Consider the following 21,302-nt stretch of genomic DNA (forward strand, 5'->3'; position numbering starts at 1 on the left):
CTGAATTCCTAAAAAAAAACATTTGGCTCCATGGAAAAACCCCAAAAATTTGGAACCGCTTCACAAACTTTCTTGTATAGGCTAGCAGCTTAGTTGCCTCTACTACTAATTCTCAGAAGACATTTGTTTGCATATAAGAAGTCGAAAGAGTACGAGAAAAACGCCTACTGATTCTATGGGCCAAAATGGGCAGATAAGAAAAAAATAATAATTTATCTCTGGGAGACTAAAACCTTGACACTGCTTAGAACTTAATCCGCTTTTAATGAGTTTGAGATGCAAGCAATAATATTCTAATGAATAAAATGCAGTCATTTTCTAACCATCAGATTACCGCCCAAAGAAACCACATGTGGGTTCAGAAAAGTGTTGCCAGCTTGTATTCCATTGCTACAGGCAAATAATTGTTTGTAAAAGTTTAAGATCGTATGGTACTATCAGGTGTGGTCTATTGTTTCTATTTAAACAGGGGCTGTATTTTTTATGAAACTCTATAAAGCCCTAAAATTGCTCTTGTAAGGTGCCAGACTAAAGAGGATTTTTAAAAAGCTATTTCTTTTGCCTTTAAACATGCATATGACTTGTTTTTATTGTTCTGTGGAGTCTTCGTTGCTCTCTGAGCTTGGTTGTCTGCTTGCACATATTTCATTACCCCACTGGATAACATCATAATGAAAGCACTAAGGACTATGCAACTATGCAACTAACACTAAATTACAGGTATTCTCTTCTACTTTACAGTTGTATCAAATGTTTCCTTATTGTGTTTAAAAGTTGCAGAAATCAGACCATTGTCCATTAAGTAACACACCCTGACCACTGTATTAACTGAGAGACACAATGTAAACGGCGTACTATATCAGTGTACTACTACCACTATTACTAGTGGTGCAATAGTAATAATAACAGTAATAATTTATTCAATTTATTCTATATGCACTAAAGACAAATTCTTTGTGTGTCCAATCACACTTGGCCAATAAAGAATTCTGTTCTGTTCTGCTCTGTTCTATTCTGTTCTATTCTATTCTATTCTAAAAGGCATTGCAAATGGCAGCTGGAGTCACATGGATTTGCAAGCAATGTACAACAATTCAGTTTTAGGAAGACTTTATGGATATATTTACTAAACCCTTATGTAAACCCGTTGAGAAAAATCCACTCAATAGACAACCTACAAATAAAGACTCAATAATGCTGTGCTTAATTATGGATAAAATGCACCCATAGATTCCAACTGCAAAAGATGTGACAAGCTGTATCTGATGGGCCGCGATGGCACAGTGTTTAGAGTGCAGTACTGCAGGCTACTTCTGTTGACTGCCAGCTGCCTGCAATTTGACATATTGAATCTCGCCAGGCTCAAGGTTGACTCAGCCTTCCATCCTTCTGAAGTGAGTAAAATGAGGATCCAGATTGTTGGTGGGCAATATGCTGACTCTGTAAATCACTTAGAGAGGACTGTAAACAGGGGTGGGTTCCTGCCAGTTCTAACAAATCTACACTGCCATTTAGAACTGGTTCCAGCTCCCTCCGCTCGCCCGTCCGCACATCATCAAGATGAAGAGCGAGAGGAGGAATTCTAGGAGTTGAAGTCCACAAGTCTTAAAGCTGTCGAGTTTGAACACCCCTGGTTTTTTTTTCTAAAGGGTTAGGGGTGCAAGGGTCTTGTAACTTGACAGCTTTAAGACTTGCGTGCTTCAAATGCCAGAGTTTCCAAGCCAACATTTTAGTTGCTAAGCAAGAGTGTTGTTAAGTGAGTTTCACCACATTTCACAAATTGTCCACGCCTACCCAGTCACATGGCTAGCAAGCCACTCCCACCCAGTCACATGGCCAGCAAGCAATACCTACAGAGAGGTTCTAAAATATTTTGAAACCCACCACTGACTGTAAAGCATTATAAAGTGGTGTATAAGTCTAAGTACTATTGCTATCTCTGGGTGTGGAAACCCTGCTGTGAATTAGTTGAATTCACATGAATGGATAAGATTGTGGATAGGAATACAGAAAGCACCAATGTTGGATCATTTATGTTGCAAATTCTCAGTGGAAACACTGCAGAAAAAGTTATCTAACTAAGCAATACAACAGCAGGCATTGCATTAACAACCCCGGAGGTTCTTTTATCATTATAAAGTATTTACAAAGAGGCATTTATATGTTTTGTTCCTCTGGAGAGCTGGCACTTTGCATCAAAAATACATGAACCAGCAATTAAATTTTTGAGCACCTTATGGCCTTTTAATAATGCAAATATCATGGAATCCAGATTACCCTGCAGGTAAACAAAAGAATAAGGCATTCTGGGAAAAGAATTAGCTTATAATGTGAGGGGAAAATGATGATGAAAAGGTCATTGTTACATTTTAATCTGCATTTTTTTCTTACTCATATCCATCTTTTGTTATAAAACAGATCGGTGGGCATTTGCAAGAAAACAACGGTAAAGTCCAGAAGTAAATATTAAAGCAATCATCGTCTCTTTTTAATAAAGAGACCATAACTCCATAATCCCTTGCGGGGTGGAGTCTGGGCAACAGAATGGAGAGAAGTGTTTACTGGCCGGATGCCCTTCCTATCACCAATGTGGAATTTTATTCAGCAGATATATTCTCATTGTGCCCAGAGAGAGATATCTGTCTCTACCTAAGATCAATCCCACAGCGTCCTGATTGTGAGGCGAGAGCTGCACCTCTAGGCCACCACACCACTCAGTAAATATTAAAGCAATGCTGTGGTAGTAGTAGTAGTAGTAACAACAACAACAACAACAATAGCACTTAGACTTATATACTGCTTTACAGCCCTCTCTAATCTGTTTACATTGTCAGCATATTACCTTCAACAATCTGGCTCCACATTTTACCCTTCACATCCTGCACATAAATTGTTTCAACTCCTACCCTCAAGACGATGCTATAGAGCACTGCACACCAAGACAACTAGACACAAGAACAGTTTTTCCCCAAACGCCACCACTCTGCTAAACAAATAATTCCCTCACCACTGTCAAACCATTCACTAAGGCTGCATTACTATTAGTCTTCTCATCGTTCCTATCACCCATCTCCTCCCAGTTATGACTGCAGGACGGTAACTTTGTTGCTTGTATCCTTACAATTTATACTGATATTGTTTCCTGATTGCTTATTTGTATCATTAAGTGCTGTATCTTATGATTTTTGATGAATGTATCTTGTCTGTTTATGTACACATATGGAAGCATATGCACCAAAGACAAATTCTATTCTATTCTATTCTATTCTATTCTCGACCTCGGAAGGATGGAAGGCTGAGTCAACCTTAAGCCTGGTGAGATTCAAACCACCAAATTGCAGGCAGCTGGAAGTGAGCAGAAGTAGCTTGCAATACTGCATTCCAACCATGGTTTATGGTTTATGGTTTATTATTATTTATAGGCCGCCCTTTTCCCTGAGGGGACTCAGGGCGGCTTACAATTTATGAGGAGGGGAATACAAGACAGTACGACATAGAACAATACATAAGTAAAAATAGAACACAACATTCATTCATCATTTGGGTGGGGACGGATTACAATCTTTATCCCCAGGCCTGACGGGATAGCCAGGTCTTAAGGGCTGTGCGGAAGGTCTGGACGGTGGTGAGGGTACGAATCTCCACGGGGAGATCGTTCCAAAGGGTCGGAGCTACTACTGAAAAGGCTCTCCTCCGCGTAGTTGCCAGTCGACACTGACTGGCGGATGGAACTCGGAGGAGGCCTAATCTGTGTGATCTAATAGGTGGTAGGGAGGTAATTGGCAGGAGGCGGTCTCTCAAGTACTCAGATCCACTACCATGGAGGGCTTTATGGGTGGTAAGTAGCACCTTGAAGCGCACCCGGAGATCAACAGGTAGCCAGCGCAGCTCGCGGAGGATAGGTGTTATGTGGGTGAACCGTGGTGCACCACAATCACTCGCGCGGCCGCATTCTGGACTAGCTGAAGTCACCGGATGCTCTTCAAGGGCAGCCCCATGTAGAGCACGTTGCAGTATTCCAGCCTAGAGGTCACAAGGGCCCGAGTGACTGTTGTGAGAGCCTCCCGGTTCAGGTAGGGTCGCAACTGGCGCACCAGGCGGACCTGGGCAAATGCCCCCCTGGTCACAGCCGACAGATGGTGGTCAAAGGTCAGCTGTGGGTCCAGGAGGACTCCCAAGTTGCGAACCCTGTCTGAGGGGTGTAGAATTTGGCCCCCCAGCCTGAGTGATGGAACACTAGCCAAATTATTGGGAGGGAAACACAACAGCCACTCGGTCTTATCTGGGTTGAGTACCAGTTTGTTAGCCCTCATCCAGTCCCTAACGGCTTCGAGACCCCGGCTCATCACGTCCACTGCTTCATTGAGTTGGCACGGGGCGGACAGATACAACTGGGTATCGTCCGCGTATTGGTGGTATCTTATCCCGTGCCTCCGAATGATCTCGCCCAGCGGTTTCATGTAGAACCATTGCACCACCACGGCTCTTGGTGGCAAGGTATAATAATAATGGTAGTAAGAGTAATAGCAATGACAAGAAACGGCGGAGGAAAGAGAGACCATGATGATATCAAAATGAAAATTACTTTGAGGGCATCCTGGGTGTCATCCAGACAGTAGACACGGATGTTGTATTCCAAGGAGGAGCAGATCAGTGGCCCAAATATGGCCAGCTTCAGACGTTTTGTGGCTGCTTTGGTGACTGACTGCCCTACTAAGGCATAGGTGCTAAGAGTTTCTGTGAGTATATGGCATGCCTCTGGATCCAACTGGATATAACATGGAGTAGTGAAGTTTTCTTCTCCAACTGCTACTACATCCTGAAAAGATCAAAGACAATTGAATAAGAACAATTTAAAGGCTTGGACAATGTTGATATCAGTACATCCTATTTAGGCAATCATATTGCTTTTCCAGTTATGATATCATGGAGACATGTAAAATATTTGGAGAAATCTGAGAGTAATTGATATCAAGCAAAGTGTGTTTCAGGAAATAGAATTCAAATAAATCAGGGACATATACTAGCTTCCAAAATACTCGCTCACTTATTTGACTATTATTTACTGTATATAATATGTTTTACTAATATTTTAAGTAAGGGTGGCCCCAACTTATTTTTATTTTCAGAAGCATATTAAATTACTGTATGTTTGAAGCAGTTAATCCTTCTTCATGCAAGGATTCAAATCCAAAGTTTTCATAAAAGCATACATGCATGTTTCATTAAAGAGAAATATTCACTCAATGAGTTACAAATGTATCATGATATATACATTACAAATATAGAATAATTTTAACATGGCGAGAAATAAAGATGGAAATTGACATTTCCCAAGGATGGTGTAGGCAGAACCATGTACATCAGGGCTGTCAAACTCCCGGACCATGGCTGGATGTGTCACGTGCTGGCCACACCCATGCCCGGTTTAGCGAAGGGGCAACTTTGAACATATTCTGTTTAAAAAAAATATGCTCATAAACCACCGATAAAAAGTAATTTCTATTAATCAGGAAAAGGTAAAGGTTCCCCTCGCACACAGGGGGTGGTGCTCATCTCAGTTTCAAAGCTGAAGACGTCTCCGTGGTCATGTGGTTGGCATGACTAAATTCTGAAGGTGCATGGAACGCTGTTACTTTCCCACCAAAGGTGGTTCCTATTTTTCTACTTGCATTTTTACATGCTTTCGAACTGCTAGGTTGGAAGAAGCTGGGTCAAGTAACGGGATATCACTCTGTTACGCGGCGCTAGGGATTCAAACCATTGAACTGCCGAACTTTTTGATCGACAAGCTTAGCGTCTTAGCCACTGAGCCACCACGTCCCTATCAGAAGAGGAATATAGAAAAGAAACTTTCCTATCTTGTTGCTTGTGTAGCACTTGAAAAGGAACAGAGGAAGAAGTAGGAACATCTCTTAAACGTATACATAGGGACCAGGCATCATGTGAAAAAAAAACCTCTTATTTTGAAGAGTACTTGTCTGATACTCAATGCAGATATAACACCCAAGTGGGTGTTGCATACAAGCCAGAAAGAGGAATAATACATGGTGTCAGAAGCTTGTTCAAGATTGCATGCTCACATGTACAACAATCAATTGAACTAAAATAATGAGTACATATAACCCTGACTACATCAGCAAGAGTTTTCCTAGGTTGGAATACCTGGAAATAAAATGTGGATCCTTATTTTTATATATTTAATTTTTGATATTCTTTCATAGCAAATGGTTTACAAGAATATTCAATAATGAAATCAAAGGTGTAGAAAATAACAGAACTTCCGTGTACAGGATAAAAGTTAATAGCATGGGAAAACATCAAAGGGAAAACATGACATGAATCTTAATTTGATCAAAAGCAAGAAAAAAATAAACAGAAAAAAGTCTACCAAAGAGAGCTCCCAGGGCAGGATGACAGTACTATGAAGTCTCTAAATGTAATTTCCATATATCTTTCTGTAGATAGTAAAAGTGTTTCACAAAAACACTACTCAGTACAAATGGAGAAAATGACCACAGCTCCTTAACTGGGCCTAGAAACTGATAATCAACGTAAGCGGGAAGCATTAGATATCCTGAAATACAAATTCTTCCAAGATAAGTATAATACATATTTTATCACAGAACTACAGTGTTTGAAAGAGCTTTTAGGACATTCCCTACTGTCAAATCCCTTTGCAGTATGTGCAAGAAACAAGAAATAAAGAACCTATCGTAAAAAATTGACCTGACAAGATTTGATCTCTTGTCAAGATACCCTGTCAACAAGTGTCCATTTTATGTATGTTGAGTGTATATGCGCGTACCCACATACTTTGCTTTATCTCCTGTTTTTCTGTATGTACAGTTCTCAAGGTAGCTAACAACATTTAAAATAACATGGACATACAAGATAAAACAACTCCACATATACCATGGAGTTATATAACATCCTTCATATTCAAAGGGGCATCTAAAAAGATCTTACGTGAAGTTAAGCAAAGAATGGCTATTCCAGTGACAAATTAGGTTCTCAATTTTGTACGTTTAGTTTCTAGACAGTTGAAAAGCATGTTTATTTTACAAGTCCACTGCTTTATATTCTGAACATGAATGGAAAATTCCACAAAGAATATATTTCAATATAAAATCAGCATATTAAAGCCCAGATATGATTTTAGAACTGAATTATCTGGTATTTTATTCAATTGCTATTGCTATACAAGTAGCGAACAATTCAAATGCATTTTATGTCAAGTGCATTTTACAAAAAAATAATTATACAAAAAGTCGGATTTTCAACAGAATTGCAACACCTATGTTTTTCTTTTTTCATACCAATATGCTACCAGAAGTAAATCTAAAAGGAAACAGTACGTGTTTCTTTAGAAATAAGTACAATATTAATCAAACATGTCCCCAAACTAACAGTGAAACATTGCTGGCTGCTTTAGTGAAGGCAGAGATTTATTAGCAGGTGCCTACCACAAAGCAACGTACAGGTTGCAGTCCTCCATTAATAATAGTTCATTTAGTGACTGTTTGAAGTTACAACAGCATTGGGAAAAAGACTTGTGACCACTTTTCACACTTATGGTCATTGCAACATGCCCATAGTCACATAATCAAAATTCAGATGCATCGCAGATAAATCACATTTATGAGAGTTGCAGTGTTCTAGGGTGATGTGATCACCTTTTGTGACCTTCTGAGAAGCAACATCAATGGGGAAGCCAGATTCACTGACCAACTATGTTACTAATTTAATAATTCCAGTGATTCACTTAACGACTGTGGCAAGAAAGGTCATAAAATGGGGCAAAATTCACTAAATAACTGTCTTGCTTAGCAACAGAAATATTGGCTCAATTGTGGCCATAAGTCAAAGACTACTTATATTTTGCTTTTATACAAAACTTCTTTGGACATATTTCCAACCACTTTAGAACCACTGAGTAGATAGAAGAGTTATTAATAACATAAAACTGGTCTGAAGATATATTTTTTTAAAAAAGAAAGTCCATCATACCTTATCTTTTTTCCCCAGTGACTTTCAAGTATAACATTAATGTTAGATTAAAAAAAACAGATAAAAACATTTCAAGTAATCATAAATTATAGCACTTAGGTTAAGATGGAAATGTCTGAACTACATGTGCCTCTTTTACATCTGTGTTATTGATAGGGAAGATCTAAAGAAGAACTGTTTTAATACTTGATTGAATGGGATTACTGCATTTTGTTTGATCAGCTTTTATCTCTGGGACTATACAAAATGTTCAAGTTCATAAAAGGTTGCAGTATTCATATGAATATCATTATATTCCTCTTCAATCTTTCCACATCAAGATGGGAGAATCAAATGTATATGGAGTATAACTAGATACCTCACATTTCTCCTTCATGCTTTTAAGAGTTTATGAATTAAGGAAAGGGCTTAAAATGACCAAAGGTGTTCCAGAAAAAGAGAAGAGAAGAAATAAATAAAGAAATGCACCAAGCTCTACCAACTTCTGATAAACATTTAGGATTTTTTAAAAACCCATTTATCTATCTGAAATCTGCTTAATACTGATGGCGTTAATTCTTATTTGATATTCTTGGCACAAATCAGACTCCCCCCCCTAACATACCAAACCATTTTAATACCGTGTTTCCCCGAAAACAAGACAGGGTCTTATTTTCTTTTAACCCCCCCAAATAAGCACTTGGCCTTGTATTTGGGGAGGTCTTATTATTTTTGAGGTGCAGGAGGCGCCGAGCGTGGTCACCTCATGGCTGCTGCTGTGTTGCAATATCTTCAGGGAGGGCTTACTTTCAGGGGAGGGCTTATTTTAGCGCATGCGCTCAAAAGCCCGATTGGGCTTATTATCCGGGGAGGTCTTATTTTCACGGAAACAGGGTATCAGGAATAACACAATATACTATCTACTATTCTTCGGAATGAAAACTCTTCCCTTAATATCATATCCTGCCAAGATGCAAGTATTACAACTGGAAACACACCATGGACATCGCAGTCCCAACACTCAGTTGAGGAATGTGAATGAAATGATTAAAAACTGGCAACGATACATGCATTTCAGGAAAATATATTTTAATGGCTATTTGATCAGACAATGTGAACCATGCAGACGAAGGGCAAGAACCTCACCTCCCACTGTCCCTGGGCTGCTTGGTTCTTCAGCTGAATTTTCCAGTCTTCGGTGTTCGGTTCTGCGCAGTGGTGCATTGTTAGAATGACAGGCCGAGTTAGCAATGCTCCTGGAGGCCCACAGCTTACTACAGGGGTCAAAAGGGTTTGACAATCTTCTACTGGTGGTCTGAATGTATTATAAAAGAAGAAGAAAATACATATTCATCAGGTATCATAGAAATGGATACATTTTAAACCTTGTTCTGCTTTATCCTGAGTTGATAAAGTGAAGTTTGGCATTATTTAACGATAAGGTATTAACAATTATTTGTGCTTGAAATCACTGCAAAAGAATAAGAAAGAAAAGCAGAAAAATATCTATGATAAATATTGGTAAAAAATAATAATTAAAGAGTAAGTTGCCACACATTCTACAAGTAAAGGCAAAGGTTCCCCTCACACATATGTGCTAGTTGTTCCTGACTCTAGGGGGCGGTGCTCATCTCCGTTTCAAAACCCAAAAAGCCAGCATTGTCCAAAGAGGTCTCCATGGTCATGTGGCCACATGTCTAAACACCGAAGGTGCACGGAACGCTATTACCTTCCCACCAAAGATGGTTTCCATTTTTTTTACTTGCATTTTTACATGCTTTCAAACTTCTAGTTTGGCAGAAGCTGGGGCAAGTAACGGGAGCTCACTCCATTACGCAGCACTAGGGAATCGAACCGCCAAACTGCTGACCTTTGTGATTGACAAGTTCAGAGTCTTAGCCATTGAGCCACCACATCCCTTTTTATATTCTAAAGTAGATTTTAAATAGTAATTCCTCTGTATTTTATTTATGTATCCCTGTAAGTGACATTATTTCCACCACATAGATATTCATGTAACATCTTGTTCCTTGAGGATAATATAGAAACATATAGTGTGAGCTTAAAGGAAAATGTTTTTCTCTTGAAAATATTGGATTCAGGACAATCTATTGAAACTAAATGCAGAATAATTCAGAAACAACACAAAAAGTTCTTTGTCCTAATTTTTATTTTTACAGTTTATGCTGAAATTAAAAATAAAAATAAGAAGCGATGTTATAACTCATCAAGTCATCATGTTTTTCCCCCTTCCTTCCAACATATTCACTCTTCCTTATATATTGGTTTTGCAATTTGACACTTACTCTTTGTCTCTATAGATGGCCAAACAACTCAAACCATTACTGGTAACCAGCTCTATATTAAAACTAGAATGCAATCGTTATTAGGGATCGACAGACTGCTTATTATCTTTCTAATAGTATTTGTCCATTTTAGAGGGCTTTCTTTTATTTCCCCATACTTCGTAAACATTTTATCAAAGTATATCATAACAGTCTAATTTCTCACATTTCTATAATGCACACACGCATGTAACTATAAAATCACTTGATTCTAGTTGATTCATTATTCATTGCAAATCATTCAGATTGTCAGTCCACAAAATGTAGCAAAAGCTACATGGAAAAGTACATGTACATTTATATCTGCAGTCAACACATCTCTAATGTCACAAGAACAATTGCTTATACATTGACAAAAATACAACATAAAGCAAGGAGACATGACAAATCCCTGTCTTACTCTTTCTTTGTGCTGAACCATTTCTTAAGCATTTTCATTCTCAGCTAAGCTTTGCCTTTAAATCACTCTTATCACATTAGCAGCCAAATTTAAAACTCATATTCACACAAAGCATTCCGTGCTCTGGGCCTAATCATTTTATCATACATACAATATCTTCTTTTGTCAACTTTCCATTCGTTCTTCAAGATTAATCTGCCTTATAATACAGGATTTATACTTTTGCTTCCCGAAAAAAAAGCAAAACATTATGTGGACTCCTACAAATTCTTCATGCAAAAATTCACCCTAGCAATAATGCAAATATTTTGCTAATAGAAACCCTCAGTTTGAGCCAGAAACAGTAATACGAGGCTACCACTAATCATAAAATCCAATCTACTGCTCATCCTCATGCTAAAATTATGCGGAGGCATACTGCTTGATTACTCAGCTGATCGCTCATGCTGTCAGTAGCAGTAGCTAACCAAGACAGGAAATCTGCCTGCAGTTTGTTTAGCATTATATGTAACCTCTGATGCCTTGTTTGTCCCTCTACACAAGCCAGAAATAAGAAACTGGAGGTGATCAAACTAGAATTCAGGATTCAGTTTCTTAAAGAATAATCCAAAACCACTAATTTGAATGTAGGCCTTGGTTGGAGGACTAACAAAAGGAGTCAAGTAGAAGATTTGAGTTGGGAGACTTCTACTAATACAGATTGTTGTGTCAATGTTCTGTATTGCACTCTACAGAAGAATATTTTGATTGACTGACTGATTGATTGATCTGTATGCTACCAAACCCATAAAGAGTCACTGTGGCATATGAATGACAACTGAAACGACAGTGCTGCTCAGGTATATTTTATAGTCTTATTCAGATATATTTATAACTCTTCCCTTCTTTCCCCCAGCCAACACTACTCAAAAGATGTTAAGTGCAGAAAAGGCTTGTGTATTCGATACAAATACGTAGACTTCTTCATTAGGAAAAACCCTGACAATGCGGTGTTCTGGCTGATGTGGTAATCAATGCATATACTGAGATACCCTCAATAGTTTTTACTCTTGCAGACAATTCTGCTCTACTAAAGTATGTATCTTTTGAACAAGGTTGCCTGGGGATTCTTGCGAATTTCCTATGGTAAATATCCCAAATACTGAATGGGGCTCAAATCTTTCCGAGTGGCACTGTAGTCCAGGTGTGTGTGTGTGTGTGTGTGTGTGTGTGTGTGTATCTGTGTGACTGTGCAAGAGAGAGAGAAAGAGAGAGAGAGAGAGAGAGAGAGAGAGAGGGAGAGAGGAATTTAATTTATGAACATATTTAGCCATAATGAGCCATTAAATGTTGTTGTTTCTGTATAGATACATATTCATTACCAGACACAGAACACAGTAGAACTAAGTAAGCAATTTAAATATTCCAACACTGTTGATACCGCATTAGTCATATTTTGCAACACAGATTTAAGAATGGTCAAAACAGTAGATTGAGATGAAAAATGTAAAAAAACTTCTGTTATTCTAGCCTGGTTCTTGTTTGCAGGCTAAAATCTAAGTTTATGTTAAATGCAATTAGTATCAGGAAATGTCACAAGTGCATCTTCGGTGTAATTGAAAAGTGTATTAAAAATACCCATCAACTGTTATTATTGTGTCCCTCCATGATTTTTAATGACCCCCACCTCCCATTTTCATAGACTAATGACTTAGGTTATTCATTCCACAAACTTCTGGGTGGTGTTTACTATTCTCATTAGAATGCATTGACAATAGTTTAAGAAATAACAGCTTTGAACTCCAGCAATGACATTGCTTCTCTTGAAGAGCATAAACCAGAATAAATTTTTAATGGGCAGGGAACAGTTTATGGTTGATCTGCTGTTGGTTCCTCAGAAATATGTGGTGAATGTCATGTACTACTTAAGATGACATTCACTTATGTACTACAATTACCTATGTTATATCTCTTGAAACTTGGTAGGAATCATTTTTTTCCTGTGTATTTATCCTAGAGGGCATCATTACTATATTAAGCATTCATCTAGAAAATCAAGCTCAGTAAACAGTTATTAGGACTTTTCCCAAGGAACCCGGTGTCTGTAGTTATGATTTCTGAGAACGCTATTAATGATTCTCTCTAATCTAAATTACAATATTGGGTTCTCCACAGGGAAAGCCATGCTGGCAATTAGTATGCTTGCAGAAGTTTTTAGTATATATAATTCTGAGTGACATACATATTTCATTATTTCAATTGTGTCCTCTTTGTTATTGTGCCAATTATTTGTTTTGCTGGAATAAAATACTATACTTTGATTAACACAGAATTTAAAGGGGAAGATAAAAGAATATAGAGTGAAAGAATTGAGACGAATAACCACAGGAGCAGATGGTTATTATTCCAGACATGTTGAATACTTTGCAAAATTTAAACTTTGTGGTATTTCACTGAAGTTTTACTTCATGCAAATGTTTATACAAATGTATTGTCTTCTCCAAATTGGCATGATCAAAAATGTTTCGGGCAGCCTCTTCCAATCTACATTTGTACTACTTTCTTTTGCCCAGAAATGCCATATGCTAGATTCAGTACTTTTTTAATTTTTATTATTTTTTCTGATAACAAATATTCATTTGAAAGAACAATGCCAGATTATTATTAGGTGGCAAAAAAACCCTACCAAAAACACCACAACCCAAACTGCACCAGTAATAGCAAAATCCACCTTACATAAGAACTAAAAAAAGAAATGTGAACATATTATAATAGCAACTGTTGTTATGTGTTCTTGATAATTAGAACACAACTTTATTTATATGATATTAGTCATCTACTTGAGACTTCCATAATTTGACACTCAATGTAATTTTGGCCAAGAAAGTACATATATATGTCTATTGTTATCATTGTTCATAACACAAGAAATGCTTTCTGGAGCCATCTAATCTGCTATTGCCAAAAAAATGCACTCAGAAAAGACATAAACCTAAACATATTTCAGATACCCTTTCAGGAAAATTATTATACTTATACAAGATAGGATAATACCAGAGATGGCCCACTGAACTGGCAAAATTATCCTCGTCTCAAAACTATTTTTTGAAAACAGCAAAACAAGATTATATGGTGTAAAGGGAGGAACACATACATTTTATGGAAATAATGTAAATACATCTTACAATCCAGTCCTGAAGATTTAGCATAATGAGCCATTACATGTAATGTTGTTTCCACATTTGACACATATTCATTATCAGACTGTGCATCGTGAAACTCTAAACCAGGGGCCTGCAACCTTAAACACTCAAAGAGCCATTTGGACCCATTTCCCACAGAAAACACCGGAAGACACAAAACCAGGGTGGGTATGGCCAACTCACTCCCACCCAGTCACATGACCCCCCTAGTCACACATGACCCCCCCCCAGTCATGCATGACCATCAAGTTTTGTCACTCACTTCCCCCAGTCACACACGACCCCCCCAGGTTTTGTGGTCCTTGGTGTTTTCTTTTCTATGGGAAACATGGTGGGATCACACAACAGGGAGCTGCAGCAGAGGGACGAAAGAGCCACATGTGGCTCCGGAATCACGGGTTGCTGACACCCGCTCTAAACCATCAATGTTTTTGAAAGTGTTATTCCTTGTCATCCTTAAGTCTCCTTTTTAAAAAATTCCCCAATTCAGCTGATGCCTCTACATTTATGTCGTTCCCTTCTACTAATAATGTAGAATTCGTCATTAAAAGTACAAATCACATTTAGATACTTGACATACAATTAGGCTTTTAACAATTTGGTCAGAACGTCCCACAGCTCCACCCACAACTCCATCCAGATGACACCCACCCACCATCACCAATCACCATGACCCACACCATCAGCCACACCCCCACTCAGTGTCATCATAGCCTCTTTCCTGGTTAGCCACATCCACAAAAGAGTTACATCAGAGTAGGCAGTTGCACCCGAGTAGAAGAGCCACATGCATACAGGATCAATCGACATCAGAGAGGCAACATCAATGTGGCAGCGTTAGTGGCGAGTGGGCATGGTAATGGACAGGTTCCCCCTGGATGGCAGCCTGAGGGCTAACAGTAAGAGCCTAATTTCACATGAATCTGTATAGTCCTCTTTTCAAAATCTTCTAGATTGATGATCATCACACCATATGGGAGCAAACTGCATATTTAACTTTATTTATATTTATGTTACATTTATCTGATTTTACATCTAGTACAAGTGACCCATTTAAAACAACATGTACAATACAATAACTCAAAATAAAAATGAAAAACGAACAACACTAAACAAGAACAAGACCAAAAAAGAATAAAACAAAAACCTATGTGTCATAACACTTATTTTTATTTTTAATCTCAGCATAAACGGTAAACAAAATTAGGACAAAGAAATTGTTGTGTTATTCCTGAATTATTCTGCATGTAATTTCAATACATTGCCCCGAGTCCAATATTTTCAGAGAGAGAAAAATTTTCCTTTCAGCTCACACTATATCTATCCTGTATTAGATAGATTTTGGAAAAAAGTGCAAAGATGATTAAAAGTCTGGAGACAAAAACGTATGAAGAATGATTGCAGGATGATTGCCAATCTAGAGAAAAAAAGGACTGCGGGGTGACATGATAGCAGAAATCCAGTATTTGAGAGGCTGCCACAAAGAAGAAGGGGTGTCAACCTATTTTACAAAGCACCAGAAATCAAGAGAAGAAATAATGGATGTAAACTAATCAAGGAGAGCAGCAACCTGAAATGAAGGAGAAACTTCCTAACAGTGAGAACCAATGGAACAGCTTGCCTTCCACTAGTTAAGTTGTAGGTGCTTCATTGCTGGTGGTTTTAAAGAAAAGATTGGACAACCACCTATCTGAAATGGTATAGGGCTATGATGGAGAACCTATGGCATGGGTGCCAGAGGTGGCATGTAGAGCCACCTTTGTGGGCACAAACACTGTTGCCAGTTGCACTTCCAGATATTTTGGCACTCGGTGCTGAAAAGATTAACCATCACTAGTATAGGGTCTCCCGCTTGAGCAGGGGGTTGACTTCCAAAGGTCCTTCTAGCTGTATTCTGATTAAATATATCTCCTTAGTACCCTACATCCAAGTGAAAAAAAAGTTTGAACATTTTAATTTCCCCATGCTTTGATTGCTCTTTTGCAACTCTACTAGATCCTTTTTTAAGAGACAGTAACCAAGTTAACATTATAGTTGTGATTTCCATTTGAAAAGCCGATCTTTGTTTCTTAAAAGCAAAATGGGTGCTTTTATTTAAGCTGTCACTACAAAAGCAGAGGGGAAAAAGGCACAAGGCCAAATGTGTACTATAGGCAATCAACAGTGTATTTGTGTCACGGTACATCTGGGGTGAGCTGAGTATGAAGAAATTGTAGCTGCAATGACCTATTAGACGTGGATTGAATGAAATTGGGCCTGATCCTACCTTCCTGCAACAGACATAGGCACATCATTTATTTAAAATTCGACCTGCCTTGGAATTTAGGCTTATGAAGATGGAGGGAGTAATAGTACTTCATGAAATAACTGGCAAATAGTCACACAGTCAGGCCTTTGTTATAATTCCCTGTTTCTAAAATATAAGTGACATATTTCTCTTTTAATTAATTTTCTGAAGCAATTAGTTTAGGGATAATAGAACAGATTATATCAGATTATAGAAGTAGCTGCAGCTGAGAGCAGACCAGGCTGCCACTGGAGAAAGTACGTGAAAACTGAAATGATCAGATCAGAATGCAGGGCTTTTTGGATCCAAAACGGAAAAGAAGTGTGCAAAACACACATCACCTTCAGTAGTCTTTGTACAATGAATACTTGTTCAGTAATCTTTCAAAATTACAACAATACTGTGTTTCAGGTTTGCAGACATATTTCTCTTGGATCTTTGGCCTGCCACACTTGCTATTATTCTACTATGCCCTTTTCTATTGTGGGAAAATGAGAGGGGGGATTGTATGGAGTTAGATGCTAAGTATCCATAACAAAATTCTTTCTAGAAAGCCAAGGTCATCCTTTGTCTTTGCACCTCTGCACCTGACCGGAACTGGATGGATGGAACTGCCAGCATGGCAGTGGGAGATTGGACCATGTGATGGATTTGTGGGTGTGGGGGCAAGATCTTGAACTTTCAACTAGTTGGGGAAAACCTGGAAGCTTTCAGATTCAGGTTTTCCCAGATGTGCCCACATGGCTGTCTTAATAAATTGGAACTTTGAACAATACTTTGCCTTGGACTCTGATTTACTTTTGGATGCTATTTGGAACCCTGACATTAACCCGAATCTGACATTGTGGTTCATGCATTCCATGGTCACATGATTGCGATCTGGCTCACACTTACGACGGTGTCAGCATTCTGCAGTCATGTGATTGCTATTTGCAATCTTCTCTGCTGGCTTCCCACCAGCAAAGTCAATGGAGGAGTTAGCAAGGAAGATCACAAGCCCTTCTCTGCTGGCTTCCTGCAAGCAAAGTTAGCAAGGAAGTGAGAAAGGAAGGTCAACTGTCCTTCTTTGCTGGCTTCCCACAAGCCAAGTCAATTGGGGGAGTTAGCAAGCATTATTTCTTCTGGTCAGTCTTCCCCACCTGGCAGCAGTCCCCCCCAGCTCTGCCATACTCAGGATGCCGCTTGTGTGTTACCCTCCTCTCTCTGGCAGCAACTATTACTTTGCTTGTTGTAAGCCTTCTGACACACTATTCAATGTTTACATTCATGCACTCTTATTTCAGATGTTCAGTATAAGACACTTGGAAGGCACCTTGTAGGTCATCTAGTACAATCCCCTGCTCAAGTAGGAGACCCTATACAATTTCTGACAAGTGACTGTCCAGTGTCTTCTTGAAAGCCTCCAATGATGAAGCACCCACAACTTCTGAAAGAAAGCTATTCAATTGGTTGATTGTTCTCAAAGTCAGAAAATTTCTCCTTATTTCTAGGCTGAATCTCACGACCAGTTTTTCCATCTATTGTTCCCTGCCTGGATTCCATATGCTTTGGAAAATAGGTTGTTCTTCTCCTCTCTGTGGCAGCCCCTCAAATATTGGAACACTGCTATCTTGTGTCCCCTGGTCCTTCTCTTCTCTTCACTAGACTAGTCATGCCCAGTTCTTGCAACTGTTCTTCATATGTTTTAGCTTCCAGCCCCTAATCATCGTTGCTCTTCTCTGTGCTATTTCTAGAGCCTCAATGTCTTTTTATAGTGTGGTAACCAAAACTGGATGCAGTAGTCCAGGTGTGGCCTTACTAAGGCTTCATAGAGCGATACTAATACCTCACCTGACCTTGATTCAATCCCTCTGTTAATGCAATTTAGAATTGTGTTGCCTTTTTTGGCTGCTGCCACATACTGCTGGTTCCTTTAACTCCTTTAACAACTTGCATTCCTTGCTTAATGACAGGAATGAGGAATGCCAGAAGTGCTGTCACTAAGCAACATAGTCACGTGACATTATGCTTTACAACCTTATGACGGAACGATAGAAACGTCAGTGCCAATTACTGTCATTAACTAAGGACAACCTGTATGTAAGAGAATTAGATGCAGAATATAAAGTTTGGTTGATAAAGAATACCATCCTATTCCACTCTTCCCCTAGCCTGGGGAATGGTACCCTTATAGCTGCGACTTCTCTTCTTTATTTTGATACTGCTCCCAAACAGCTATTAACTACTCAAGCTGTTCAATTAAGTGTCTAGAAAAGGGATGTTAAACTCGATTTCATTGAGAGTCACATCAGGGTTGTGTTTGACCTCAGGGGGTGGGGGACATGGCCAGCTCTATGTCACTCATGTCAGGGGTCCGTGTGGTGGCCAAGCACTCTGCCAGCAAAAACAGGCTCCTGAGCTCCGTTTTCAGCTGTGACGGCCTCTTGCAACCCTCTGCCAGCGAAAAAGGAGCTGGGAGGACTGCAGTGGCCCTCCCGACCACCATTTTTGCTGGCAGAGACACCATGGGCCAGTCCTTTGCTGTTTCCAGGATGGCCCTGCAGGCCTGTTCTAAGCACCTCATGGGCCGGATCTGTCCCCCGGACCTTGATTTTGACACCCCTGGTCTAGAATCACACTGTGAGTGAGAGGGGTTGTACCTAAATTTGACAAAAAAAACCCAACTCGAGTGAAAGATTTCATCACATGCTCCTGTCTCAGATCATAGAGAAGATGCCTTATTTCCTCAGCAAGGCTTCTCAGTTTGCTCGCAAACCGTTTTACGGCCTCAGCATCTTTTCAGCCTTGCCTCAATCTGAGCAGATAGGCTGATCAGAAGGTTGCATTAGCACAAGCGGCCTCCTCCTTTCAGCGAGCACTCAAGCAAATGCAAGTAGTAGAATCTTTTTTTTACCTCATGCTCTCCTTTCGGTGAACCGTCACATACATTTCATAAACTCTCCCCTGAGGAATCGCCCCCGCAGGAATCAGCAAACTTACTCCTATAGAACAAGATGGCAAAAAAATAAAGCTGAAGCAAATAAAAGAGAAGGGGGGAAGACAGTCTGACCTTTTGAATAATATGCTTTTTGGAGATTGACAGAATTTTACCCAGACTCTTAAAAACAAAAATGGGATTTTTGCAGCCATCTTAATAGATATAGTTTTCTGACTTGGTGGTGCCTCAGTGTTTGCTTTCTGCATTCTCGGAGTCTGAAACGGCTTTTGTTTTATTTAAGAAATGAGCAGATGGTTGCACTGCTGCTCAGATTGTAAAAATGAGGAGGGGAAAGCCAAGAGTTGCATTTACTATTCCAAACAGTAGTAATGGGATCATTGTTCTTGGCAGTTCTTATTTAATGAAACTTGGAAAAAAGGGCAAAGAAACATTGCTCATGAAACAACAGGAGTCTCTTTCCTGTTCCTGAGGATAAATCAGCTTTATCTGGTCATTATTCACCATTTAGATGAACGAATGTAAGTTTGGTTACAGAATGGGGAATATTCGTTAACATTTTTGTATTGCCAGCAGCTTGGAATATTTATTGGATTGAAACTTAAAACCCAGCCTGTAAAAGTATGCTGTCAAAATGCAATTAAATTGTAATCATTTAAGGTTCAGCAGCTGCAAAATTAAAGGTATTGCTAAAATCTCTCAACTAGGTCTAAAATCCCTACCCAGATCCTCTCCTCTGAGAGGAAGCCTTTAGACAGGTGTGGTGGGGATGCTAAACATGCCAAAAGTGCTTTTTCAAAAGGCAACTGGGCTTTGTTCCTCCTTGAAGACATTTCACTTCTCATCCAAGAAGTTTTTTCAGTTTCAGTTCATTCAGTTTTTGCAACTGAAGAAGCTTCTTGAGGAACACAACGTCTTCAAGGAGAAACGAAGTCCAGTTTCCTTTTGAAAAAGCACCTTAGGGACAACCATGACCTGGATGGCTGAGAATCTCCATAGAGATTTAGGGATCCTAAAGTTTCCCTTGTGAACATTCTTGTTAGTTCAGGAACCAATAATGTTTCCATTGGTATCCTTCCATTTCAGATATTCTAAATGGTAAGAGCATCTGTATGGTGAGAGGAAAATGATGTGTTATCCCATTGACCCCCCCCCCCCCCTGATCAATATATACTTGTGAGAATGTTTGCAAGCTCCAAGACAGAGAGATAAACAGGCAGAGTTTGCTAGTGGTTAGGTAATGTCCTCATGACCATCCAGATTCTGACATCAACAGACTCCCTCAGCATTAACCATGGCCTGTTGGTCTTGCCCTACTATGTTTTGTATATACAGACTATTACATGGTTTCAGCAGCTACATAAGCACATTAATTAAAAAAGATTATAATACATTCGATATTCCCCACTTCTCTGTCTAAAATCGCTCCTGTATGGGAAAGTCCCCAAGTCTCCCCAAGTCTGCTAAGAACTTCAGTCCAACTTCAGTCCAACTAAAAGTCGTGGTAGTGCAGTGGTTACAATGCAATATTGCAGGGTAACTCTATTCACATTGCCAGGACTTCGATTCCTTCGATCTTAACCAGCTCAAGGTTGACTCAGCCTTCCATTTTTCTGAGGTTGGTAAAATGAGGACCCAGATTGGGGGCAATAGGCTGACTTTGCACACTTACTTAGAGGGCTGTAAAGCACTCTGAAGAGGTATGTAAGTCAATGCTATTGCTACATTGTTTCATGCCAAATTGATTGTTTCCTGATTGCTTATTTGTACTCTATGAGCTGCCTCTTGAAAAGGCACCTTTGGGACAACCATGACCTGGATGACTGAGAATTTCCACAGACATATTGCCAGAATTTTTTCCCGAATGCCATCACTGTGCTAAATAACTAATTCCCACAACACCGTCAACACAACATTTACTAAGACTATATTACTATTCTTCCTCTCATCCTTCCTATTACCTATCTCCTCTTATTTAGAATTTTAGAATTAGAATTTAGAATTTAGAATTTATTAGAATTTGTAGGCCGCCCTTTTCCCTGAGGGGACTCAGGGCGGCTCACACAAAAACTGGGAAGGGGGGGAATACAGACAGTAGGACAACATGTAATAAAATAGCAAACAACATACATTCATCATTCGGGAGGGGCAACTATCCTATCCC

The 21,302-nt window shown here is 39.2% G+C and overlaps 1 protein-coding gene across 1 annotated transcript in view; it reads right to left on the reverse strand.

The window, feature by feature from the left end:
* Positions 1–21,302, reverse strand: part of UNC5C (unc-5 netrin receptor C) — a 158,482-nt gene that overhangs the window by 19,470 nt on the left and 117,710 nt on the right. Inside the window, exons 12-14 of the mRNA XM_032224337.1 lie at positions 19,097–19,184; positions 9,136–9,304; positions 4,586–4,819 (exon numbers count right to left, since the gene is read on the reverse strand). Of these exons, the coding sequence (XP_032080228.1) occupies positions 4,586–4,819; positions 9,136–9,304; positions 19,097–19,184 (491 nt within the window). The remainder of the gene's footprint in view (positions 1–4,585; positions 4,820–9,135; positions 9,305–19,096; positions 19,185–21,302) is intronic.

The sequence above is a fragment of the Thamnophis elegans genome, chromosome 9, assembly GCF_009769535.1.
Source record: "Thamnophis elegans isolate rThaEle1 chromosome 9, rThaEle1.pri, whole genome shotgun sequence".
Taxonomy (NCBI): domain Eukaryota; kingdom Metazoa; phylum Chordata; class Lepidosauria; order Squamata; family Colubridae; genus Thamnophis; species Thamnophis elegans.